This window comes from Penicillium nucicola, assembly GCF_028828085.1.
Source record: "Penicillium nucicola strain IBT 29836 chromosome Unknown utg000010l, whole genome shotgun sequence".
NCBI lineage: Eukaryota > Fungi > Ascomycota > Eurotiomycetes > Eurotiales > Aspergillaceae > Penicillium > Penicillium nucicola.
Genome location: NW_026643134.1, coordinates 3,220,628 through 3,245,493, shown reverse-complemented (window position 1 = coordinate 3,245,493; position 24,866 = coordinate 3,220,628). Strand labels below are relative to the sequence as shown.

General features: G+C 50.6%; 13 protein-coding genes across 13 annotated transcripts; 8 read left to right on the top strand and 5 right to left on the bottom strand.

The window, feature by feature from the left end:
- Positions 1-343: 343 nt before the first annotated feature.
- Positions 344-2,036, top strand: N7511_009784 (putative MFS transporter; the record flags this gene model as incomplete). Its single annotated transcript, XM_057132161.1, has 5 exons — positions 344-386; positions 440-576; positions 640-1,029; positions 1,082-1,537; positions 1,587-2,036. The coding sequence occupies 5 exons, from the start codon at positions 344-346 to the stop codon at positions 2,034-2,036; spliced, it is 1,476 nt and encodes a 491-aa protein (XP_056980149.1).
- A 699-nt stretch (positions 2,037-2,735) lies between these two features.
- Positions 2,736-3,426, top strand: N7511_009783 (uncharacterized protein; the record flags this gene model as incomplete). Its single annotated transcript, XM_057132160.1, has 3 exons — positions 2,736-2,781; positions 2,851-2,931; positions 2,996-3,426. 3 exons carry the CDS (start codon positions 2,736-2,738, stop codon positions 3,424-3,426), a joined length of 558 nt encoding a protein of 185 aa, XP_056980148.1.
- Positions 3,427-3,541: 115 nt separating this feature from the next.
- Positions 3,542-5,589, top strand: N7511_009782 (uncharacterized protein; the record flags this gene model as incomplete). Its single annotated transcript, XM_057132159.1, has 2 exons — positions 3,542-4,427; positions 4,481-5,589. 2 exons carry the CDS (start codon positions 3,542-3,544, stop codon positions 5,587-5,589), a joined length of 1,995 nt encoding a protein of 664 aa, XP_056980147.1.
- Positions 5,590-6,219: 630 nt separating this feature from the next.
- On the bottom strand, positions 6,220-7,677 carry N7511_009781 (histidinol dehydrogenase family protein; the record flags this gene model as incomplete). The annotated part of the gene is made up of 3 exons (XM_057132158.1): positions 6,220-6,474; positions 6,551-7,250; positions 7,313-7,677. The coding sequence occupies 3 exons, from the start codon at positions 7,675-7,677 to the stop codon at positions 6,220-6,222; spliced, it is 1,320 nt and encodes a 439-aa protein (XP_056980146.1).
- Positions 7,678-8,876: 1,199 nt separating this feature from the next.
- On the top strand, positions 8,877-10,661 carry N7511_009780 (fungal specific transcription factor domain-containing protein; the record flags this gene model as incomplete). Its single annotated transcript, XM_057132157.1, has 2 exons — positions 8,877-9,807; positions 9,874-10,661. 2 exons carry the CDS (start codon positions 8,877-8,879, stop codon positions 10,659-10,661), a joined length of 1,719 nt encoding a protein of 572 aa, XP_056980145.1.
- Positions 10,662-11,178: 517 nt separating this feature from the next.
- On the top strand, positions 11,179-14,282 carry N7511_009779 (glycoside hydrolase family 35 protein; the record flags this gene model as incomplete). Its single annotated transcript, XM_057132156.1, has 4 exons — positions 11,179-11,413; positions 11,477-12,556; positions 12,607-13,105; positions 13,154-14,282. 4 exons carry the CDS (start codon positions 11,179-11,181, stop codon positions 14,280-14,282), a joined length of 2,943 nt encoding a protein of 980 aa, XP_056980144.1.
- A 364-nt stretch (positions 14,283-14,646) lies between these two features.
- On the top strand, positions 14,647-15,833 carry N7511_009778 (tyrosine-protein phosphatase; the record flags this gene model as incomplete). Its single annotated transcript, XM_057132155.1, has 4 exons — positions 14,647-14,753; positions 14,808-14,844; positions 14,906-15,252; positions 15,335-15,833. 4 exons carry the CDS (start codon positions 14,647-14,649, stop codon positions 15,831-15,833), a joined length of 990 nt encoding a protein of 329 aa, XP_056980143.1.
- A 530-nt stretch (positions 15,834-16,363) lies between these two features.
- Positions 16,364-17,358, bottom strand: N7511_009777 (Frag1/DRAM/Sfk1 family protein; the record flags this gene model as incomplete). Its single annotated transcript, XM_057132154.1, has 4 exons — positions 16,364-16,787; positions 16,841-17,110; positions 17,163-17,244; positions 17,304-17,358. The coding sequence occupies 4 exons, from the start codon at positions 17,356-17,358 to the stop codon at positions 16,364-16,366; spliced, it is 831 nt and encodes a 276-aa protein (XP_056980142.1).
- An 865-nt stretch (positions 17,359-18,223) lies between these two features.
- On the bottom strand, positions 18,224-19,345 carry N7511_009776 (uncharacterized protein; the record flags this gene model as incomplete). Its single annotated transcript, XM_057132153.1, has 1 exon — positions 18,224-19,345. One exon carries the CDS (start codon positions 19,343-19,345, stop codon positions 18,224-18,226), a length of 1,122 nt encoding a protein of 373 aa, XP_056980141.1.
- Positions 19,346-19,371: 26 nt separating this feature from the next.
- Positions 19,372-19,890, bottom strand: N7511_009775 (putative COPII vesicles protein Yip3; the record flags this gene model as incomplete). Its single annotated transcript, XM_057132152.1, has 1 exon — positions 19,372-19,890. The coding sequence occupies one exon, from the start codon at positions 19,888-19,890 to the stop codon at positions 19,372-19,374; it is 519 nt and encodes a 172-aa protein (XP_056980140.1).
- A 596-nt stretch (positions 19,891-20,486) lies between these two features.
- On the top strand, positions 20,487-21,793 carry N7511_009774 (uncharacterized protein; the record flags this gene model as incomplete). The annotated part of the gene is made up of 3 exons (XM_057132151.1): positions 20,487-20,550; positions 20,605-20,670; positions 20,772-21,793. The coding sequence occupies 3 exons, from the start codon at positions 20,487-20,489 to the stop codon at positions 21,791-21,793; spliced, it is 1,152 nt and encodes a 383-aa protein (XP_056980139.1).
- Positions 21,794-22,463: 670 nt separating this feature from the next.
- On the bottom strand, positions 22,464-22,970 carry N7511_009773 (uncharacterized protein; the record flags this gene model as incomplete). The annotated part of the gene is made up of 1 exon (XM_057132150.1): positions 22,464-22,970. The coding sequence occupies one exon, from the start codon at positions 22,968-22,970 to the stop codon at positions 22,464-22,466; it is 507 nt and encodes a 168-aa protein (XP_056980138.1).
- Positions 22,971-23,725: 755 nt separating this feature from the next.
- On the top strand, positions 23,726-24,531 carry N7511_009772 (putative DnaJ chaperone (Caj1); the record flags this gene model as incomplete). The annotated part of the gene is made up of 4 exons (XM_057132149.1): positions 23,726-23,732; positions 23,784-23,795; positions 23,845-23,905; positions 23,955-24,531. The coding sequence occupies 4 exons, from the start codon at positions 23,726-23,728 to the stop codon at positions 24,529-24,531; spliced, it is 657 nt and encodes a 218-aa protein (XP_056980137.1).
- Positions 24,532-24,866: the final 335 nt, after the last annotated feature.

Here is a 24,866-nt window from a genome sequence, read left to right as displayed (position 1 = left end):
ATATGATTTTCGTACTATTTAGGTTTACTTTTTTGACTTCTCTTGTTCCCTTTTGGCCCAGCTTGTACGTTGAACATGGGTTCCAACCGTAGAATACGCAGGGAAGTACTGTAGATCGCTCGGGCTAAACCCTCAATCACATTCAGCCGAGCCACCAATGCCAACTGGGAACTGGGAACTGGAAATGGGGAACACAGTCGGAGGATGCAAGCATGCACTTGCCCCTATTGGTCCCGTTGAAGCTTGCAGTTCCCCTCGGAACGCCAACAACTTCCCCCTCTTGGTCTACTTAACTGGTCTCTCTGGCTTTTCTCCGCTAGCGTAGAGTCGCTCATTTGCGAGAATGGGTCTTGGAGTACTGGATACCAAACAGGCCCATGTTCCAGGTTTGATCTCTATAGCCTTTCCATGGCTAAGATGTGAAGCTGACTCGTAATAGGCACCTCCGATATCTATGAACAGAACAATAACGCAAACGACCAGGCACTAGGCACCTCAGGCCTCAAATGCGACTGGTCAGGCAAGCAGCCAGTGATACTCGTCCCACAGCCAAGTGATGACCCCAATGATCCATTGGTAGGCACCAAGCGCATCGGCACAACGTGATCTTCTAGCGAAGATAAGCTAATAGCAGAGCAGAACTGGCCGCTATGGCGACGCGACCTGATCCTCTCCATCCTATCCTTCGTGACCGTCCTCTGCACAACACTGAGTTCCATTCTAGCGGCAAATACAGTGACAATTGCCGATTACGAGAATATCACTTTTACAGCTGCTGCTCTGTTGACCGGATATCACTTGTGTGGCGTGGGTGTGGCGGGCATCTTGATCGTTCCCACGGCGCGAGTCTGGGGTAAACGCCATCTGTTTTTAATTGGACATGTCTTGATGATTGTCAGTTGCGTGTGGGCTGGTGCGAGTGGCACGAATTCTACCAGTCTTTTGTGGTCACGGATTTTCCAGGGTGTTGCATTGGCGCCTTTCGAGGCATTGGTGAATGCCTGCGTGGGAGATCTATATTTTGTTCATGTAAGTCGCTCAATGAATATGTGGTCCAGGAAGAGGCTGATTTTTAATTCAGGAACGAGGCAAGCGCATGGCTGTATCCAATGTCGCACTCTTCGGGGCTGCCTTTTTGACTCCTGTTGTGGTGGGCAAGATCACCAAGACCATGGGGTGGCAATGGTCTTTCTATTTTGTCGCCATTTTCCTTGGAGCTTCATTTCCATTGATGTTCTTTTTTGTACCAGAGACTGCCTTCCGACGTCCCGATCATCTGAATACAGACTTTAAGCATCAGGATGGTCACGGCGAGTCTACCTCAATCAGCGGAGCATCAAATGACGAGACCAAGGAGCTCAGACCGGACGACAGGAACGCACTCGGGACTTCGAGGCCAGATGTTCCTGCCCCAGTCCCCCAAAAAGCCTCATTTGCCGAATCCCTTCGAATGTTCAACGGCCGAAAGACAGACGAGAGCTTTTACAAATTGCTACTTCGTCCGTTCCCGTTGTTCTTCCATCCAGGGGTCTTCTGGGTAGGTGTACCAGTTCATTTTGATGTGACCACGCACTGACTGAACACAGGCTTGCCTGATCCAAGGCGTTGTGATTGGCTGGGCGGTCTTTGTAGGTGTCGTTCTAGCGATTGTGTTCCTTGGCCCGCCGATGTGGTTCGATGAAGACAAAACCGGGTACCTTTACACAGGCGCGTTCATCGGTGCCATATTGGGCCTCGTCCTTTCTGGTCTGTTCAGTGATTCCATCAACAAGTTGATGATCCGCTTGAACCATGGCAAGTATGAACCAGAGTTCCGTATCCTGCTGGTGCTCCCCCAGCTCCTTTTCTGTGGCATCGGAATATACGGTTTCGGATGGACCGCCAACGATGTCATGCACTATGGGTATATTCTCCCAGACGTATTCTTCGCTTTCCTAATTATTGGGATGGTTATGGGCGCAGTTGCTGCGTCGCTGTATATTGTTGATGCCCACCGTATGTCGATCTCCGATCTTCCTACCGAGAATGTGTACTAATTTAATTTGAATACAGGGGAAATGGCCATCGAAGCATTTACCTGCATGCTTATTTTCAAGAACATGTTTAGCTTCGTGCTCACCTTTTACGCCTACAAATGGTTTGCCCACGGGGGCATCAAACACACTATGGTGATCATCGGTAGTATCCAAGTGGGGATCTGCCTGTTGAGTCTCCCCATGTGTGAGTCTGTCATCTGATCCTCTTTTTCTCCATTTTCTCCACTGAACTAACTTTTTTCTCTCTCTTCTTCTGTAGACATTTTTGGGAAATGGAACCGCTCGTTCTTTGCGCGTCATGACATCCTGGAGATCTTGCACCTGCGATAGGCGACCTCAACTTCTAACTCTGGAGATATGATGTATAGAATATAATGAGCATACCTTATAGTTGGACAAGATATTTTCAGATCCGATCCGATCCGATCAGGAACATCATAGATGTGGGCAATGTGTAAAAGAAGTGCCCAAGTGTAGATGTGTCGATCAGGGTTCGTGGAAATCGCGAAGTCCCCACGTCATAAAGATTGAAAGCGGACAAGGCTTGACTCCACCACCGAACTAACTTCAGAGCCACTCAATTTCATGATGATGCAATGGCTCTTTCTTTCCATACGTCACGAGAAGCTTTCGGTCCTCAAATTCCATCCATAGTTCAATGGCTCTTCTTTTACTTCTTTTCTCTTCACGTATACAACCATGGCAACTGCGATGCCTGCTCCGTCGTGTCGGCTAGCAGATGACGGTAAGGACATGAAATTGACCTGCACCCTATTTTTCTGTGTACCTGAGCACTGATCGCTATGAAAATCAGCCGCGACAGCTGCACTTTATGCGACTCGTTCCGAACGCAAGGCGCCCACGCGTGCCCCGACCGCGCCGAACACCTACTTGAGTGAGTTTCACCCCTCGAGAGCAGATAGGATGTATCGCAAGCTGACAAACGATGCGCGGTGTAGATCCACGAGCCGGTGGAACCGCCAACCTCAGCCATGCATCGGCCGCCTCCGCTCTCGCGCATGCGAATCGCAAACCAGTCGAAGTATGGCAGCCCCCTGCCCGACAGCCGGATGCCGAGAGGGCCGCGTCCCTCGTGAAAGACTACACCCCTCCACAGCCACCGCCGGCCCCCACTGGACACAGTGCTGCTGGTTTGGGCGCTGCGCTGATTGCCGCCCGTGGGGAACAGCGACCTGCGGCACCTGCTCAGGTTCCCACTCACAAGCGCGGCATCTCCCTCGACCAGCACCCCGACCGCCAACGTACTGCCGTTGGTGGTGACCCGCAAGAAAAGGCTCTCCAGGCTGCCACAGGGGCCTATACCCTATCGCGCAAGAGGGCTGACTCGGCACTCAGTGAATCCGGTCCGTCTGACGTCCCCCTTTTCTAGTTCGGCTGTTGGCGCGTCGCGTCATGCTCGTATGAAAAGTGACGCCTCTCTTGGTCATTTGGATAATGCCAATGAAGTAAGCCGAATTTCTCATATCGCGCAGACCAACGCGAAGATGTATACTTCGAACCCTCCGGTTCAGCCTGAGGTCGACGAGCAAAATTACAAGAACTCTCTTCGCGCCGCGGCGCTCTCTATGGCCAAGGACATGTATAAAGCCCCTGGCGATAAGGAAGAGACGGGTGGAGTGGATCCCGCCGTCCTGGCAGCCCAGAAGGGGCATAGTCAGCTGGGCTACCGCAAGACTGTGTCTGGTACGGATGGGTCTGCCCTTCGAAGCGCAATCGCTTTACAGGAGGCTGCGCAAAAGCGAGCTGCCGAGAAGCTTGCGCGCATGCAAGATGAGAATGCCGATTATAAGGAATACTACGGCACCGCTCCTCAGCCGACACGATCCCGTCTGACTACTCGTCGTAAGAGAACTTCAAGTGACGCAGATGCCTCTCAGATTGACGCAGAGCAGTCGAGGCATATTCGTAACCAGATGTTCAGCCTGCGGACCAAGATGAATGAAGTGGACACGCGCAGAACCAAGGATCGTGAGTTGCTCATGCAAGCTGCTCGCCGCAACGTGGATGCGACCCTCCAGGATATGGAGACAAGGTTCTACGCCAAGACTGGCCGAGCTCCGCCTTCGGTGCAGAAGGGCTGGGATGAGGTCGCCCAGCAGCGGGTCCGACAGGAGGCTGAGGCCTCCGAACTAGCTGCCGCTCAAGGTGATCGCGTCAACATCGGCGGTCAACATTACATGGAGATGGCCGATATTGAAGCTGTTGCTCGTAATCGCCTCCAGCCCGCGCTCGATGAGATCACTGATAATGCCGAACAGCGTAGGGCCCATGATGTAGAGGTCCGACTTGATGCTGAGGAAAAGCAAAGACGCGCGGCTATTGAACGCCAACGTGAAGCTGAAGTCCGTGAACTGGAGAAGCAACAGAAGAGTAAGTCGTCTCTGTTCCATTTATTCAATGGTATATTCTAACCACCCAAGTAGGTACAAACAAGCGTGAACACAAGTCCGAGGGCAAAGTTTCGATCCCTAAATTCTTCCTCTGGAGGAAGAAGGGCAAGCGAGCTCGTGTGGAAGAGTCTGAGACTGAGCAGGCTCAGCCTGTCTCGCCTGTTGCTCAGGACAATGTGGCTGTGGAAGAGCCGGCACCAAGTGTGGCCCCGGATAACGATGTTTCGAAAGATACCATTCCCGAGGAGGCCTCTGCTGAGCCTGAGGTTGCTGTGTCTGATCCCCAGGCCACTGCTGTTGCCGCTGAGCCTGAGGAGCTCACTAATGAGCCCGAGGTAGCTGCTGCTGAGCCTGAGCAGGCCATCAATGAGCCCGAAGCGGCTGCTGCTACAGGCGCTCTAGCTGCTGCTGCCCCCTCGGTCTCAGCAGCCTCAGCAACGGAGGCTGATCGGACCACCGGGGATATTCCACCCGCCGTGCCCAGACGTCAATCCGCACTTCAATCTGAGCCGCACGATGCCGCTGCTAGTACTTCGGGTCCAACAATGATCCACTACTTCGAGCGTCCAGTCTCAAGCCCCCGCTCCGACTCCAAGCTTAAGACTTGGTTCCGTGATCGTCTCGTCCACCGTTCCAGCGGGCCGGTCCCCGTTTATCCCCATCAGCCAGGGCCGGACTTCAACACGGACAGCGAACCCGCTTTTCAAGGCGGCGCTGCCCTGACCGGCCGTGACGAGAGTCGGACCGCGGCTCTCGGCTCGCACCCTATTTCTGGGTCGGACTCCATCCCAGTCCACAACCGCTCTTCCAGCTACTACGCTAACGACTACGACGTGACCAAGACCGGAACGCAGGAATCTTCCCCGGAATCGATCACCCAGAATGGCAATGAGAAGAAGCCGGGTCGTCTCCGCAGGACCTTCCTCAAGTCTGTTTCGCGAAGCTCTGATGAACCCATGACGAATGGTCCTGGTGATGCCCGTCGTGACTCGGAGGTTCCTTCGTTTAAGTCAAGAGATACTGCTGGTACTGATCTCCAGAATCTGCGAAATAGTGCTACTGAACAGGGTCTTCCTGCTCCGCCCCCAATTGGTGATAGTGGCAGTGTTGCCCGCGAGTCGAGGTTTTCTGAGGATCTGTGATTCTTATACATGATGTCTGTCTATGATCCATGATGTACTTCTACTTGAGAGATTTTGGGATAATGTAAAATGGCGCTGTTTATGGAAATTTGAGGTTCGTACTATGGAGGATGTTTGGCGTTTATGTCGGGCTTTGTGGTTTGAGTCTCCAGTATATATCATTGAGGTGGATTACTTTCTTTGGTATTTTTGGAATATTTTGACTTTGTTGTACGTATACGAAATGGCAATACTGCACAGAATCTTTTCATAGAACACTCCACAAATTCTGCATAGTTATAACGTTAACTTACTGAACGTCCGTACATGTGCTTCAACACATGGGGACTATAGAGCCAGTGAACTGCATTAGTCCCATACAAAATAGAATGAAGGGACAGAGAAATTAAGAGATTCCAGAGGTATCTGATAACGCCGTTGAGTGTCAGACTGCTTTCTCTAATCGTCAATTATCAACTTGACGAGAAGTCAAGAACTTTCTAGGTATACTCATTTTCCCAAACAGCTACAGGCCCAAGAAGACATAAAGTGTAACAGCAATGCCCTTATGTATTTCTTCTCTCACGCCTGAATAGATGTTACTCCGAGTTCTCTTGCTGTCATTTCAGCCCACAATCGATATAGACGACATTAAATCTTAGATGTTTCCTTCAGCCAATCGAAAGACCTTTGTAGGAAGTTACGGGCTCTAATATCACCGGAGCGTGCATGGCCTTCGAAATTCTCTGCACGGGCTGCACGGCCACATAAAAGACCCAATTCACCACTCTCCTTTGCGGAAGTCACTTCTTGATAAGTGACAGTCTTGAGGTATTTGCCTACCCAAAGCCCGCCTGTAAATCTTGCGGCTCCTTTGGTCGGCAAAACATGATTGGTGCCGATACACTGTGCAGCGTTAGTTGATATTTATAAACCCTTAGAGGAAAAGCAGTGAGCAATGATATAAGGGGGGAGAACTCACCTTGTCTCCATATGAGACACATGTTTTATCGCCGAGGAAGAGAGCCCCATAGTTGCTCATCTTATCTAGTGCTTCTCGGGGGTTCACGGTCAAAATCTGTACATGCTCACTTGCATATTGATCGGCCAAACGATAAGCTTCGTCTAGGCTCTCCACGACGTGGACTTCACCGAAGCGATCCCAGGATACGGAAGCAATACCCGCTGTAGGCAGTATCTTCAACAGTCTCTGGACTTCTACTATGGTCTTCTCGGCCAGCGGTCGTGAGTTGGTGATTAGCACCGCCGGGGTGTCCGGGCCATGCTCAGCCTGGGAGAGGAGATCGGTAGCAACAAGGACTGGATCTGCTGCTTGATCAGCCACGATCAAAACCTCAGTTGGGCCAGCGGGAAGATCAATGCCAATTTCGCCAAATAGCTGGCGCTTGGCTTCTGCAACAAAGGCGTTTCCCGGTCCCGCGATAAAGTCGACCTTTTCGATGGTCTCCGTGCCGACGGACATTGCTGTAATAGCCTGGACGCCACCAAGGATGTAAATATCATCCGCCCCGGCCATATGCATCGCGGCGACAGTGGAAGGGGGAATCTCTCCTTGGATAGGAGGTGTACAAGCAATAACCCGCTTGACACCAGCTGCTTTTGCTGTGACGATCGTCATATGGGCCGAGGCAAGAAGGGGATAACGACCACCAGGGATATAGCTGGTTTCCATGATCAGCTTGTGGGTTTCTTCTTCCCTGGTATAGAAAGGATAATAACATACGCTCCAACCGCACTGATAGGAATATTCTTCTGACCTAGATGGACCCCGGGGCGAACTTCATACTCAAAGTCGGTTATTGACTTGCGCTGCTCCAGAGCAAAAGTGCGGACATTGTGCTGGACAGTGTTTATATCGTCCAGAACCTGTTTTGGTACTTTGCTCATGATCTGGTCGATCTCGGTCTGGGAGAGCTTGAAGCTTCGAGGGCTCCATTTGTCGAATTTCTCAGAATATGCACGTACAGCCTTGTCTCCATTCTGACGAATATCCTGGATGACACCGCGTACAATGCTAGGAACGTCAGGCGCTGGAGCGCTAGAATCCCCGTTAAATGTCGTGTTAGGCTTTTTAAGAGTAATCGTCATGACTGTAAGAAAGGTAAATTATCGAAGGAAATGTTTGAAGTCTTTGGATAATACAAAGGAGACGCTCGACGGCCTCTTATATATCAAGAATGGGCATGTCCTGCCTAAACGAAGCGTTCAAAGGCTTCTGGGTCCGAGCCACCATCTCGCACATCCGCCGAACTCTCCTGAGGCAGATCACTTCATGAGGTCTGTCGTCTCCAGTCTAATTCCTCAGATCCTCGGGGAGCTCAACTTACTCCACCCCGGAAATGCTCGGAGTCGGCCCCGACTCCGAGCAGCGCCGACAGCCACATTGTATACAAGATCGGTCACTGCCCACTGAGTATTGCGTTCAAGGTGAAGATTCGAAGATGGCTCTGTGATATTATTCCAGCTAATATCTGGAGGTGAGATAGTGGAAAGATGTCCATGGAACAGTCTTCGTACACCCGTATCTGCAAGAACTCGGCATTACATGGCACTTTATACCCTGTGTCGAAAATCCCATCCAGAATTCCTGTTAGCAAGCAGAGAGCCATGAGGATAATAACTATCATATACCAAACATCCAAATAGAAAGGCCTCGGAGTCCCGTAGACCAAGAGATTACTAAGCCACTACCTCCTCATGGAGGGGAACTCTCCATCTGAACTGTACAAAGCCACAATCTCTAGTTGTGCATCTTGGACCATTGGAGATGAGCATGAAATGACATGGTGAGCTTTTGATGTACACTATTCCGAATGGACACACAACCGAGTCCGCCATCAGGCTACTCACGCCGTGCAACTGCCTGCATACAGTGCAAAAAGCACAAGGTCTCATCCATATGTTGTCAATACTAGTATACAGCTAACCGATTCAGGTGCGATGCGTATTGTTACACTCGAAAAAGCCTCCCTGTCAACGATGCCTGTCTCGGGAAATTCCGTGCTTGTTCAAGAAGGACCCGTCTCATTCTTTGCCATCCTCTGATTTTCGGTACGTTAAATACGATCTGGAACTAGTTTGAGATTGCTGACATTTAAAATAGCTTACTTGATTCCCTGGGGAGCGATCTGAGAGCCATCCATGCCGCCATAAATGAACTCCGCTCTGCGGGATCTATGGAAAATCTACCACCATTGCAGTCGGTAGAGCTACTCTCCAGAATAAGCTCAGGCAAAGAATTGACCGGGGAAAATGAAGAGAACCCATTTTCTCAACCCTCCGGCCTAATGGTGGGCAGCAATGAGCTGATTGACAAGCACGAAACTCCCTGCTACGACGAAATCACTGTTACGCAGCCTCCCATTCAATCCCTATACCATATCACTCATCTTCGCAGTCTTCGGTCACAGCCACTCCTTGCTCCTGGAGAGGATAGCAGTGTCAGAAAGAATGACCCGAATGATCTTATATCCCGCAAGGTGATTAGCACCGAAGATGCAGAGATGTTAGTAGGTCATTACCTACAGCGAACAGATCATTATCTCTACGGAATAGCAAGCGATCACCAGGGATTGACTGCTATTCGCCACGCATCCCCACTTCTCTTGACGGCCATATTGATGGTGGAAGCATTGCAAACTCCGAATGGCCAGCGCTGGTATCAGCTTTGCTATTCAGAGTTTCGCAAATTAATAGCCGATTTTACCTTTTCTCATCAAGTTTCTTTGGAAGATCTTCGAGGTCTTTGTATTGCCTGCTTCTGGGTGAGCGATATTTCGTGGACAATCTCAAGTCTTGCAATCCGCCGGGCTACCGAGTTGGAGCTCCACAAATCACCCTTAATGGCCCTAGAACCTCCAAAGACGGGGGGTTCTTTGGCAGCCGAAGTTCAACAGACAAAGAGACTGACTGACAGCGTCCGATTGTGGTATTTGCTGTATATTTGCGACCAACATCTGGCCATTCTATATGGACGGCCTTCTGTCATGCGGGAGGATGAAGGTATCAGCAAGTGGCCGCTATATCTTGCAGTCCACCCAGATTCTGCTATAGATATACGTATTCTCAGTCAAATTGCCTTGCTGCAGATATTGAGGTCCGTCTCGGAGACCTTCGGCCAAGATCCGAAACGACGTGTGCCAACGTTTCTCAAGCCACAATTGGTTACTTTCAATCAGAAGATTGACCAGTGGGCTCTTGAATGGTTGGAAAAGTCTCGTAAGTCTCTTTGAATAAAAAAAACAGGAGCCAAGCAATTGAGTTCTTCGCTAAAACGGATTACAGAAGACCACCAGGTCATAGGAACCTACCCAAGCAAAGCGATCATGCTGCATCACCATTTCTCTAAACTTCTCATCTCCTCTCATGTCTTCCGCGGCCTGGGGGTCGACTTCAATACGGATCCATTCCCTCCGGAGTTCGAAGACCTGGCTTCTGTTGCCATTTCTTCAGCGAAATCAGTTTTGGAACTCACAGCAAACGACGCAGACCTTATACGCGCGTTCGTTAGCATTCCACATTATTACCACACGATGATCGCATTCGCGTGCTCGTTCTTGTTGAAAATTTCGAAAAGATACCAAAGCCACATCGGCCTTGATGTTGCACTGGTCATGGATACTGTCAAGCCCGTTATCAAGCTCTGCCTCGTCACTAAGTGTACCAGCTATCACCTCGTTCATTGGATTGGTCGTGGACTTCAAGTGCTTCTGGCAACCTATATGGATTTTACAAGGGAAGCGAATCAACAAATGCAAATAAACGCCTCCGATGACGCAAATCAGACCGCGCGCGACCCTTTCTGCATGTCTGGCCTTCCAGTAGGTATGGATGAAAATGCAATGCAGTTGAATTTCAATCCCAGCATATGGGAAACGGCTTCCTCAATTGTGTATAATGATGGGCTGCCCATGACTTTGCAATGTTTTTCCAACGCTACTGCCCCCGTGACAGATTCGATGCCTGCCCACGGTGAATCTTTGCAGTATGGCTCAGATACTTTTTATGGATCTTCTATAGATCCGTATGCGCCGTTTCCTTCAGTCGAGCATCTTGGGCTAGGTTTGTTATAGCCACAAGCTCAATATACTTACGAGGCCCGCAATATTCGGGACTTTACGCACTTTTCCACTTTCCCGCATGCCTCGCTTAGAAAGAGGGTAGTTCAATGACAAACAAATTAATAAATTAGCGGTTTGAGAGATATCACTCCGCACCTTTTCCTCTGTGGCTTCAACGCTAGGAGCTCTGCAGCTTTACAATCTCGTATTCAGGGGTTCACTACAGCAGACGACTGACGTATTTCTCAGGAACTTAATCTAATTATGTGATCTAAACTCATCAAGGACCCTGCACGGAACGAAAAACAGGAAGATTTGGAGCTCGGTGTAAAAGACGCAGCTGTATATGATGTCGCATCCCCCCGCATCGCCAGGTGCCTGGAAAATTACCCAAAGTAGACATTTCATCTCTAAACATCCACCAATCCCAGCTGCACGGAGTATTGCTTTCACGAACACCGAGCTATTGGTTCATATTAAATACCCCGAGCAGTTGTAAGAATGGTCAATTCTTTAGTTGGCGCCCAAAATGCGTATCCTCGCGCTTCTCCCACTCGTCTTCGGACTCTTGTCCAGCCATTTCGTCTCTGCTACAGACAATGGCAAGTCTACCGATGTGACCTGGGATCAATACAGTCTGTCTGTCAAGGGAGAAAGAGTATTTGTCTTTTCTGGCGAATTCCACTACCAGCGTCTTCCTGTGCCGGAGCTATGGCTCGATGTGTTTCAGAAGCTACGCTCCAATGGGTTTAACGCGGTGTCAAGTAAGTAGCTGGAACAGGTAACTTAATCTGCATGGAATTTTTGTTGACTAACCCTGAATGTAGTCTATTTCTTCTGGTCTTACCACTCTGCTTCAAAGGATACCTTTGACTTTGAAAATGGCGCTCACGATATTCAGCGCGTCTTCGACTATGCCAAACAGGCTGGTCTGTATGTGATTGCAAGAGCCGGTCCTTACGTTAATGCTGAAACCTCGGCTGGCGGCTTTGCGCTGTGGGCTTCGAATGGCCAGCTGGGGAACGCGCGCACCAGTGACGCGACTTACTATAATCTATGGTATCCCTGGATTCTGGAGGTCGGCAAGATCATCGCAGCAAACCAGATCACGAATGGTGGTCCGGTCATTCTCAATCAGCATGAGAATGAGTTGCAAGAGACTACTTATAGCGCTGACAATACTCTTGTCAAGTACATGGAGCAGATTGCGGCGGCTTTTGACGATGCTGGCATTGTCGTCCCGAGCTCGCACAATGAGAAGGGAATGCGCTCTATGAGTTGGTCTACTGACTACAAGGATGTCGGTGGTGCTGTGAATGTCTACGGTCTTGATTCTTATCCGGGTGGCTTGTCTTGCACCAACCCAAATACCGGTTTCAATCTCGTCCGTACTTATGCTCAGTGGTTTTCCAACTACAGTTATACCCAGCCTAGCTACCTCGCCGAATTCGAGGGTGGTTGGTTCTCAGCCTGGGGCTCAAGCTCTTTCTATGATACGTGCTCTACGGAGCTTTCGCCTGAGTTTGCGGATGTCTACTACAAGAACAACGTAGGTTCCAGAGTCACCTTACAGAACCTATACATGGTCTTTGGTGGTACCAACTGGGGTCAAAGCGCTGCTCCGGTGGTCTATACTTCATATGACTACTCTGCTCCCTTGCGAGAGACTCGCGAGATCCGTGACAAGCTCAAGCAGACTAAGCTGCTGGGCTTGTTCACACGTGTCTCTAAAGGTCTTCTCCAAACTCAGATGGAAGGTAATGGAACGGGATATACCAGCGATGCTAGTATCTATACCTGGGCCTTGCGGAATCCGGAGACTGAAGCTGGTTTCTATGTTGTCGCACATGCTACCAGTTCGTCCCGCGATGTGACTACCTTTTCGTTGAATGTCAACACCTCGGCCGGTATGTATACAAGTTCAAATCCAAGATCTATACTAATTTTCAAGCTACAGGTGCTATCACTATTCCAGATATTGAATTGGCTGGCCGCCAAAGCAAAATCATAGTCACTGACTACAAGATTGGCAAGGCCTCGAGTCTTCTGTACTCGTCAGCTGAGGTTCTGACGTACGCCACTCTCGACGTGGATGTTGTTGTCTTCTACCTGAACATCGGACAAAAAGGAATATTCGTTTTCAACAATACCCAAGCCCTCACTTTCCAGACGTACGGCAATTCAAACGTGAGCTCTTCGGCCTCAGATCATGGTACCCAGTACTCCTATGTCCAAGGAGATGGCGCTACCGTGCTCAAGTTCTCAAATGGCGTGGTAGTCTATCTGCTCGACAAAGAGACTGCATGGAACTTCTTCGCCGTTCCCACCACTTCCGATCCATTGGTTTCTCCCAGTGAGCAGATCCTCGCTCTTGGGCCATATCTGGTTCGCACAGCCTCCGTCAGCGGAAATACCGTCAGCCTTGTCGGTGACAATGCAAACACAACATCTATCGAGTAGGTTACTCGTCACTTTGGGGAGAGAACTATTGCTAACAGTACTAGGGTGTACACCGGAAGTTCAAAGGTTACGAAGATCAAGTGGAATGGCAAGACAATCTCAACCACAAAGACAAAGTACGGTAGTTTGATCGGTTCGGTTGCAGGAGCCGAAAATTCCAAAATCTCATTGCCAACCCTGGGTTCATGGAAGGCTCAAGATACGCTTCCCGAAATCAAGGCGGATTATGATGATTCTCGCTGGACGGTATGCAACAAGACCAGCTCAGTCAACTCTGTAGTCCCTCTCACGCTCCCTGTGCTTTACTCCGGGGACTATGGATATCATGCTGGAGCGAAGATCTACCGTGGTCGATTCGATGGCACCACCGCAACCAGTGCCAATATTACCGTGCAGAACGGTGTTGCTGCTGGTTGGGCCGCCTGGCTGAACGGGGTCTACGTCGGCGGAGCTGTCGGTGATCCTGCGCTAGCAGCGACATCGGACGAGCTCGACTTCAGCAATTCTACTCTTCGGGAGACTGACAATGTCCTTACCATAATCACTGATTATACCGGACACGATGAAGCCAATGTGAAGCCCAATGGCGCACAGAACCCCCGTGGCATCCTCGGCGCAACCATCGCTGGCTCCAACTTCACTTCGTGGCGCCTGCAAGGCAATGCAGGAGGTGAAGCCAATATTGATCCTGTTCGAGGACCCATGAACGAAGGAGGTCTCTATGGAGAGCGCATGGGCTGGCATCTTCCAGGATATAAGGCTTCCAAGACTGCAACATCCTCCAGTCCCCTCGATGGAGTGTCGGGAGCCGAAGGCCGATTCTATACCACGACGTTTAAGCTGAACCTAGACTCCGACCTGGATGTTCCGATTGGTCTACAGTTAGCGGCCTCCAACACACCTGCGGTGGTCCAGATCTTCATGAATGGATACCAGTTCGGTCATTATCTGCCGCACATTGGCCCACAGACCAGGTTCCCTTTCCCGCCCGGAGTGATTAACAATCGTGGAACGAACACATTGGCGATCAGCCTGTGGGCGCTGACGGATCAAGGCGCGAGCTTGAGTCAGGTGGAGCTGGTTGCATACGGAGCTTATCAGACGGGCTTCAACTTCAATCATGATTGGTCGTACTTGCAGCCGCAGTGGAAGAGCAGAGCTGCATATGTGTAGTTGGGTGTTGATGTGCCAAAAGTACCTGGCTGGAATAGTTTCATGTTCTGTCCACGGCTGTTCTATCGCAGCTCTGACCACTGAATAGAACAACCCTAGATGTTTTCAATTCCAATTCACATACTAAATCCAATTCTAATTCTCATTCTCATCCCAAAATATCTCGAATCATCATGAGCCCAAATAGAAGAGGTTCATTGTCCAGGCGACCAAGGCGATGCTGCCCAACGTCCACCGCCATTTACTCCACATTCTTTTATCAACTCCATCTTTCCACGGACCAACGTGTATTCTGACTTCCCATGTCGAGGTCTATATTCCATTCGATTTCGTCCATCTTTTATGTTTAATTTCTAATTTCACCATGGCCCGTCAATCAAGTGTGGATCTAGACTCGCCTGATCGGCCCTTTGACAATATCATCAACTTCCGTGATGTTGGCCGATCGGTCAATCAATTCTGTCGCAAAGAGTAACGTCGCGTCTGCTCTACGCCTTCCAACTCTCAAAACTGACGCTCCTGCAGAATCTTGAAAGAAGGTGTTTTCTTTCGCAGCGCCAGGGTAAGTGACCCCGCTCTCTGACACGTCCACGTACAAGTTATCATCTCACTGACGGGAATAGCTTGATGATGCATCAGAACGAGATAAACGGCGTCTAGCCGAAGAACTACACATTCATACTGTGATTGATCTGCGCTCATCGTATGCATTCCCCCAAGTGAAGCAGAGTCCGAAGTGGAATGACCATCGCGATCTAACTCAAGACAGGACAGAACACCAAATGGGGACGCGGAAACGTCGCAGCGAGAATGCCAACTCGTCGGAGATTGACTTGACTGATGCTCCAGTTCCCTCCAACCCCGAGGAACACTTGCTTGAAATCCCCGGCTCTGAACGGGAATTGATCAGTCTGACGGGTAAGGGGTTCGAGCGCGCCTTGCTATGGAAATTGGACTGGATGACGTATCTGTATGTTCCTTGATTCCCCCCCCCCCCTGGTCCACTGTTGGCAAGTGAGACGATGCTTGATCTGTGCTAATTTCCTTTCCAGAAAAGCAATCGGCCTCGTAACAACAGGCTATCGAAATGATGCAGTCCGTCTGGTGTGTGGACAAGTCATGCAACCGCGCGGGTTAACAGGGCTTGCTCAAGACACCCTGGATTCGAGTATGACTGAAATGCGCACAGTCTTTGAGATCCTTGCCCGTGAAGAGAGCTATCCCACATTAGTGCATTGCACACAAGGGAAAGATCGGACGGGGTTGGTGGTTCTGCTAATGCTACTTCTTGCTGGTGAGGCCGTACCAACCGAGGCTGTTGTGGATGATTACAGTCGGTCTGAACTGGAGCTTGTTCCGGAGTTCGAGGAACGTATGAAGGAGATTCGCGCGCTGGGCCTTGGAGAGGATTATACCCGCTGTCCGCCTGGCTTTGTCACCGATACCACGGAGTACCTGAAAGAGCGGTATGGTGGGGTTGAGGGCTATTTAGAGAAGATTGGGATCGACGCTGAGATGCAGGACCGCGTTCGGGGGAAGTTGTTGGCTTGAGAGGATCTTATGGTTCATTTTCTTTTCTCGAGAGACTTGGAAATCCTTGTTTCTCTGTATTTCGATATGGGAATTGTGTATACGTTAATCACCCTGGCCTACTTTTGGATTGGCAACATTGACATAGCAAAGCATGAGGCTTATTGAACTTGAATATTAACAGCAAATGATCACACGAAGGCACTAGACGACACCAGCAAATGAAGGGGCGTACTCGCTTCCAAGGCTTTTGTATAGAGATAGCCCTATACTCCGTGGGCACTGTGTACATAATTATCGACTCCAGCAAATATGACAAGGGGTGTGAAAACTGAGAAAGGTGTATGATTCAAACACTTGAAAATGCTTCAAAGCCATAGCAAAATTGTAGTAGTATATCCCCAAACACCAAACGGAAGATGTGTATCAATGAAAACAGAAAGAAAGCAAAAAACAAAAACATAGGTGTATCAAAAATCGTCCACATCATATAATTACACATGGGAAATATAGGCAGGCCATGTAATGTGAGATCTTAAATATGAGAAATCTCAAACGCGCTGGCCACGATAAAAGCCCGAGTTCGGGCCCATGGAGTCGTGGGTCAGGGGCTCTTCAATGGAAACGCCCTCGGAGTTTCCATTTGATCCTCCCTGTGCCATTTCCAGGTTCTTATGACCTTGAGGCAGGTGGTGGCGTGTTCGAACAGAAGGCAGGAGATCGATCAAGAAGGACAGGACGTAGCCCGTGAAGACAAAGGCAATCGCCCATTCGAGAATCGCACCAGGGTCTTTCTTGGCTACGCTATTGCTGGCCTTGCAGACACCGAAGCCAATCGCAAGTCCGACTTCCACAATGATGAAAGCGATCTTGACCCAGAAGCTGACCAGCAGGACGCGGTGCTGGTGGCGGTAGAAAATTCCGATCCGGAGGTATTCGACACAGATGAGAATGGCACTGATCACGTATCCAGCACTATAGACATCGGATTAGTAACTTGCTGCTACCATTTTGTAATGGCGACTCACATGAACAGAGCAATGAACCCATCGTGGAGCTTGGGGTGGCGCAGTGTGTCGAAACATGAGAGCAGGATGAGACCGGCGGCACCGGCAATAGCGAAGAATATCGAGGCAATGGCGCAAGCCTTGTCGAGTTTGCCCTTGTTCGGGACCAGTTGCCCGGCATGTCGCAGCCACCGCTCTGAGATAATTCCCAAATCAAGGAAGACGACAGTAACCACACTTCCTGCGACAAAGAGGGGCTTCAACCCCTGCGCTCCAACGTCCGAGATGTATCTGAACCACTCTTGTTAGTTCGTGACTCGGTGAGGTTATAAAGAAGACATACGCAATGTTCTGTCCATCATCCATACTAGCGTAGTGTGGCTTGCCCACGACAACCCAGGTAACAAGCATGGCAATCAGCATCGCTGGGAACGCGTTAGATAGAGTCCTGGCTGAAACATCCTTTCCAAGCTTGAAGACTTACCAACCCACATGCATGCCGAGACCAGCGGAAATAACCAAAATGATACGAGCCACATCGTTGCGACTTTATTGGCTTTTGAGAAAGATCAAAAGGGATGAAACAGCGAGAGAAAACTTGGTCTTGGAATTCCACGTGTCGGAAGCCTTTGTGGAATGCGACTTCAAGTCAGAGAAAATGTATACAATAGGGTCTGCAGATTGTTGTTAGTCACAAGCCCTACTCGGGACTTTGCCAACTCTGTGTGCAAGGTCCTGTAGATTCGATTGGTGTACTGACCTATTTCGCTTTTATCCAATGGATTTCAAACTGGTATTCAGCATTCAGGGGTGGCGATGTATGTAACTTGGCGCTTTCGAGTGTACAGGAGAACCGATAAACACAGTGGCGAGATGACAAAGGATCTACCCGAGGGGGAATTCTAATGCGCCAGACGACTTGCAAATAATCGGAGAAGGCAACCGCCTAGTGAAGGTCAAGGGGATGGAGAAGGTGAAGTGAAGAAGCGGGAGAAGTGAGTAAATGAGTGATATGAAAGAGACCGACGTCATTGCCTGCCAAGGCAGCGTCGCAATAAAAGCCAAACCGCCAGCAGCCAACAGTCAACAGCCAACAAGAACCTCCTAAACCCTCCTACCAGCCCCACCACCGCAAATTTCCTCTTCACGGTCCATTGAAAGGGGAAAAAAAAACTCGAATGCCTATTTGCCCTGCCACGATGATCTGCCCGTAAACCGGGTGGCTGAACGCCTTTGCGGATTTAGGGGCTTACACTCCCGACCTAGCCGCTTAACACCTATCAAGGATCTGCAAGCCCATGGTTCTGGTATGATTATGTATGCATTTGATTCTACCGTGAACGCCACTGGGAGTCCCTCCCAGGGAAACAAACTCCGAAGTAATTTTTAGAATTGATCCTGTCATCACCGATTATTCCTTTTGGAGGCAACTCGACTGGCTCCAGAAACAGCCGTTCGCTTCACAGTGGGCGGGACTTGGCGCTCTTGGACCTTGATGATTTGCACCTCGTCGTCACTGCTCTCCGATTCCTCTTCACTGGACACCTCGGACCCAGACTCGGCCTGGTCACCCCGGAGTGTGGTGTCCGCACGTGTCTTCTGAGGGGATTGATAGGCTTGGTAGGGAGAGCCCGGGACCGAGCCCGAAGGGTAGCTCATGCGGCTCTGTGGTCCAACTCGAAGTTCGCTGGGGAGTTGTGGCTGGTAAGGTGCTTCTCCGTATGGGGTCATCTGCATTTGGTTGTAGTATGATGGCGCCCATTGCGGATCATCTGGCAGAGGCCGCTGGTAGATCGGCGATGATTGTAGGGACTGCGGCCGACCAGTGGGAGCAAAACGTTCGGGGGTGTAAGGAGGGTAGGGAGGTCGAAGAGGCGAGCCGGATTGTTGCGGACGGAGGGATTGAGTAGTCGGGGTTCGCGGACGCGCAGAAGAGGAACTGGAAGGTCGCGAAGCACCTGTGCCACGAGCCCATCCGTTGGTATCAGGCGGAAAGGCCGAATACGGACCCGAATGTGGCTCTGGCGCAGCGCTTCGTCGGGACGAAGGTCGTGATGCGACGCTGGTGGGATGCGTAGACTGCTTGGAACGCCGCGATCCGCTTGGGCCATCCATCTGTTGACGCTTCCGCTCCAGAGCATCCAGCTCGCGTTTTGATAGCCGGACATTCTTCTGTCCTAGCATTTGGGCCCGGCGAATTCGCTCCAGCGCCTTGTCCACTAGTTGATCCTCCTTGTCTCGCATAGCCAATTGAACTGCATAGGCCACCGTGCTATGTTCGTGGTCATCAAGGTCGAAGTCACCCCCATCCACCAATTCATCATCCGTCAGATCATCATAATCCGGTCGCCTGCGCGGCCCTCGTCCCCCATACTCTAGCTGTCGCATGTACCGCCCACTCCGCACCATTTCCCGTCCATATGCATCCTCCTCGCTGTCCACTTCCTCCACTCGTGCCTCGTCCCACGCGCGTCCCCGATTGTGTCTCCCCGTTCGTGCCCCCGGTGGTCTTCCCCATGAGGGCATATCGTAAGGAGCTCGCGGCCGACCACCTAGACCGCCTCCTCGGAAAAAGCATTCTCGATCGGTTTATCCAATAGAGCAGCGTGGCCAAAGACAGTCACGCCGGTCGCACCAATCAGCCATAGGACAGTGCCCAAAGGTGAGGCCCAGATACCCAGGGGAACGCCGATAATGAGCATTGCAGTCCAGAGCTGTGAAGTGTTGAAGCGCTGGAAGCCCAGATCCAGATCCCGGCCTTCCAGCTTGCCAATTCCGTAGAAACCGCCGGTCATGAAGATGATGACAAACAGCAAGAGAGGGTTGGTCAACAAGCTGTAGATGCTGAGCATGACGAAGACAACGGCATAATTGCTGGAGAAGTAGGACAAGTTGTAATTCACGCGACTCTGGACCTCACCAAAGTTGGCGGGCTTGGAGAGGCGCTTGATGTCAAGGAATTCGGAGACCGGCTTGAGGTTGGCGAACCGCGTGGTCAGGGAGGTGCTGCGAAGGTTGTTGAAGCGATCGCCAAAGCGCGAGGTGATCGCGTCAATCGGGATAGAAACCATTTTGAAGGGAGTAGCGAAGTGAGAGCTGGAAAGAGAAAAGATACAAGATGCGAGATGCAAGATGCAAAATCGGAAATGAAGTTTTGGGGGGGGAGGCGGAGAAGCAAGAGTTGGCCAGATAGGAAAGATGTGAGGCAGCCGTGGTCGTAGTCTTACCCCTTTCGAGTTTAGTTGATGCGTCAGCCCTGACAGTACTGAAAGCTGAAAGGTGTCAAGATGAAGTGTGAGAGGGAAATTAGGTAGACAAATTGTCTCTAAGAATAGAAATCAGTCAAGCCTGAGAGCGGAAGTGCCAATCCGCATGCGAGACCTGACCCGGTATGGAGTCCAACCCCGTAGAGAGCAAGAGAGGGAGAGAGACAAAGAGAGAGAAACAAGGCTACAGACTTCTATATATATATACAAGTATAATCCATCCAACATCATTCGACGTGTCTGCTGTACAGTAGTCAACTAAATGCAGTCAAACGCAGAGCAAATTCGAGGTCTCGATTGGGCCACGTTTGGTGGATCAAAACCCGACCGCTTTTTGCAAGTAAACGTCCCCAACTCCCCCTTATTCGTCAACAACTGGCTTTGCGGCATTGACCGCCATCATGAAGTTCTTATTGCTGTCTCTCTTTATATGCTTTAGTCTGGTCGCAGCCTGGTCCAAAGAAGGTGGGCTTTGTGTACTCCCGGATGAGATCCCCCACTGATTTTCCCATTTCACAGACTACGAGATCTTTGGTCTACGTGATGATGTGGCCTCAAATGAAGGTGCCAATGTGACCTTCTATGGTGCGTATTCTACCATTTCCCGGGAAAGAACCATTGTTGTTCCGTCCTGCTTCGTCTTCTCACACCTCAGAAATAAACATCTGACTTCCATCGCCCTGCAGACTTCTTAGAGATCCGTCCCAATGCCAATCAGGAGCAGATTACCAAGGCGTACCGCAAGAAGTCGAGAATCCTTCACCCCGATAAAGTGAAGCGGGCCTTTGTCGCCAATTACTCCAAGGACAAGTCCAAGGCCAGTTCGAAGCAGGGGGTCAATGTCAACAAGGGTCCTTCGCAGCGGGAGATTGAGGCTGCTGTGAAGAATGCCGATGCTCGCTCAACCCGTCTTAACCTGGTTGCCAACGTTCTGCGTGGACCGGGCCGTGAACGCTACGATCACTTCCTCCGCCATGGGTTCCCTCTGTGGAAGGGCACAGGATACTACTACTCCCGTTTCCGTCCTGGTCTGGGCTCTGTGCTGGCTGGTCTATTCCTGGTCTTCGCTGGTGGTGCACACTACGCTGCGTTGATTCTTGGTTGGAAGAGGCAGCGCGAGTTCGTGGATCGCTACATTCGCCAGGCCCGCAGAGCTGCCTGGGGAGACGAGACTGGTGTCCGTGGGATTCCTGGAATCGACGCGGCGGCTACCCCTGATCCTGCTCCCGCTTCCGAATCCGAGGCCGGAGCCGTGGCTGTAAACCGCCGTCAGAAACGAATGATGGACAAGGAGAACAAGAAGGATAAGAAGGGCGGAGGCCGGGTTAGTGCTCGTGCCTCTGGAACTTCTACCCCTACCGAGACCACTAGCAGCACCGGCGAGCGCAAGCGCGTTGTTGCGGAGAACGGCAAGGTTCTGATTGTTGACTCCATTGGCAATGTGTTCCTGGAGGAGCAAAACGAGAATGGCGAACGCCAAGAATTCCTGCTTGACGTCGATCAAATCGAGCGCCCTACAATCCGTGAAACGATGCTGTGCAAGCTTCCTATTTGGTGTTTCAACCGGACTGTTGGCCGGGTTTTGGGTACTGCTCCCGCCGAGGAAGAATTTGAAGAAATTGATGAACCAGTTGAAGAGGCCAGTGAAACCACTGCTACTTCCACTCGGTCTTCTCGCAAGCGTTCCAAGCGCTCTCAGCGTTCATAAATTTACTTCAAAGGGGTGGTTGTACCAAATCGTTGGATACATTTTGGGCGTTGGTCGTCGCTTTCTCTGATCACAAAAGTTGGCTATAGAGTTGTCGGATAGGCAATACCCTGGAAAATATACTGTACACATACTTGAAGGCCAAAAAGCTCACTATGTAGAGCAAAATGACACACGAGTTGGCCGAGACCCCATAAGCACTGGTAGCATGGTCTGTAAATAATGTAATCTGTGATCTTGACGACTTGCCAGCCACATCGGGAGATCTGTTCACTGTTCATCGGCGGGTCTACAGTATACTGTACCGGCCAACTCATATCCTGCCAGTGAGATGCAGACACACCTCTAGTGCGGTGTATAGCTGTCCAACGGGGCAGATCCACTTGGGTACCAAATTTTTGACTTAGATACTGAGGAGGCCCCCATGGTTCGTCTGAATAGGGTTTGAATAGTTTCAGTGTCAGATACAAAAGCATTTTTTTCCAGATCATGATTCTATCGAATCCAGACGAGCCTACCAGTACATGACAAGAAAGCAGAAAGAAAGTGAAAAACAAAACGCAGTTCTGAAGCATCGAGAGCAAAAGAGACAGTGGGTGTATCGTCATGATCGTTAAGGGAGTATCGCAAATCGTGGAATGGGCTGAATGAGTGGCCCGGCTGGGCGTGTCTAAGCAAACATTTTGGCAATGTTCATGAGGCTACTGATGTTCTCCCCAATACCCCGGCCAGCGCTCTGCTCGACTCCGCGGGCAGAATGCGCCGCACTGCCGCCTAGTGCGCTGATAACTCCATGAGGCAAGCGGATTCCAATCATGGCCAACAGCTTTGGCAGAACACCGCTGGTCAAGAGAGGGATGATGACCATCATGAAGACCTTCATAGGGTTGCGACGGGCATAGCGAACAATGTCACGGAACAGGCGCTTGATATCGCGAATCATGCGCTGCACAAATCCCTCCCGAGGCCGAGCTCGTCGAGATGACGATGACGAGAACGTTGAGAAGACCGATGGGCTTGAGCGTCCTCCTGTTCGCCCTCCACCCAAGCCGCCAAAGAAGGATGGAGCAGAGTGTCGTGAATGATGGGTTGAGAAACCTGACTTAGGGCGTACGGGCGATCGACGGCGCACATAGCCCGCCGACGACACAGACGATCGACCATCGAACCAACCCATTGTGCTGAAGCTGCGGTGCTGCTAAATGGTGCCGCGCTGTGTGGGAATTGAGGGGTTTGACTTGAGATTGTCCGAGGCAATTGTGGATTGGGACACAGTTGAAGAGTCCTAGAGATTCGATTGCGCAAGAATTACCCAGACGGCTCCTTTTGAGACCTTTTTTGCCCTTCTGTGTGGCAACTCAAAGAGCAAAAAAAGAGTCAGATGCAAGTCAGCCACTAAGAGCTGCAGTTATGCGCAATGTGTGTGGTCTAGGCCGCCGTGTGCATTTGCTCCACCACGGATGTGCTGTGCAGGTATGGAGTCCTCTTCTGTGACAACTGGCAGTTGCAATCTCAGGGGAAAGAGATAGAAACACTGGAGGTTTTGTTCAAGCGAATCAAAGTCAGGGACCTCTGATGTTAGGGAGTAATTACCCCTGTGCGGAACAAGGTGGCTGGGGGTGTCGCAAGCTGAACTTAGTCCCGAACTCCATTTTGCCTTTCGACACTGCATGTCTGAGACTGGCCCCTCCATTGAAACCTTTAGTGTAGTCCATTCGACTATTCCCGAGATGAATATCCGTGAGAAATATCTTGAAGTTGTTGAAGTATCGAAATCCATAGAAATCCCCAAGTGAACCACGGAACGTGTAAGTGAATTGTTGCCTCAGGCTGGGAGCGACGTCACTGCATGTGATGTGGCTTTCACCCTCTGCCTTGTAGTTCGTCCTATACAGAATTGCTTGACTTCTCTTTCTTCACATATCCAAGACCATGTCAAGTGTGTTGATCATACCCCACTATTTGACTATTTTTACTGACCCTTAAACAGGCCCCGATTACTGTAAGCTCCCTTGCTATCTTACAACGACTCCACTTCATATAGACCACAGACAAGATTTTAGGAATCTCTCATGATGCCACGCAATCACAGATCCGCAGCGCATACAAAAGGTAAGCGTATCATAACCATATTGGCAGTATTTGTCTGACTAGTCTGCAGGGAGTCCTTGAAATCCCACCCGGATCGAGTCCCGGCCGACTCCCCCGAGAGACCTGCCCGGACACGAAAGTTCCAGGATATCAACGACGCCTACTATACTCTTTCTGACTCTGCACGCCGCCGAGAGTACGACGCTGCTCGTGCATATGAAGCAGCAGACCAGGAAGCGGAAGAGGAGGTACCACCTAGTGGTGGTAGTGGGTTCTCGTGGTCCAACTTTGGATTTAGCGGCAATCGCGATGACCGTGATAGTGACCAGTTTGGATCCGTTTTCGAAGAGATGCTCCGCGAAGAAGGTCTCGCCGAGGAAAATGATGGAGAAGGCGGCAGGCGGACTCGCCCAACCGGCCGCTTTTGGGCACTAGTCGGTGGTGTCAGTGGAGGTGCTTTGGGTTTCATTGTTGGCAACTTCCCCGGTGCGCTAGCTGGCGCGGTTGCTGGGAATCGACTAGGGGCTGTCCGTGATGCCAAGGGCAAAAGTGTCTATGAAGTTTTCCTGGACCTTCCACAGCCAGATCGGACCCGGCTCTTGAGCGAACTTGCAGCCAAGATGTTCCAGTCCACAATGGGACGCTGAGTCCATTCCTGTTGGGATTTGTGTTGGCCTAGGCGTTCTGGAAACTGGTATTGGATGGAACATGACACTGTAGATAGGTAGTATAGTGGTGAAATTACACATGGAGTAGTAGTTACTCTTGATACCCCTCCAACTTACTATCTTATCGATAACAGGTATGGAGTAGGCTCGGACCAAGTATCAACCACACATCGCTCACTAGGTCGAGTAACAATATAGCATTCATATCAAAGTCAATTGCTTAACTCTTAAGACCAGGTGGCATTCTCCCGAGGTTCTCTGTTGCTGGATGCGCTAAGCTTCCGCCCTGGCTCACCGCTTGCGGTCAAAAAGCG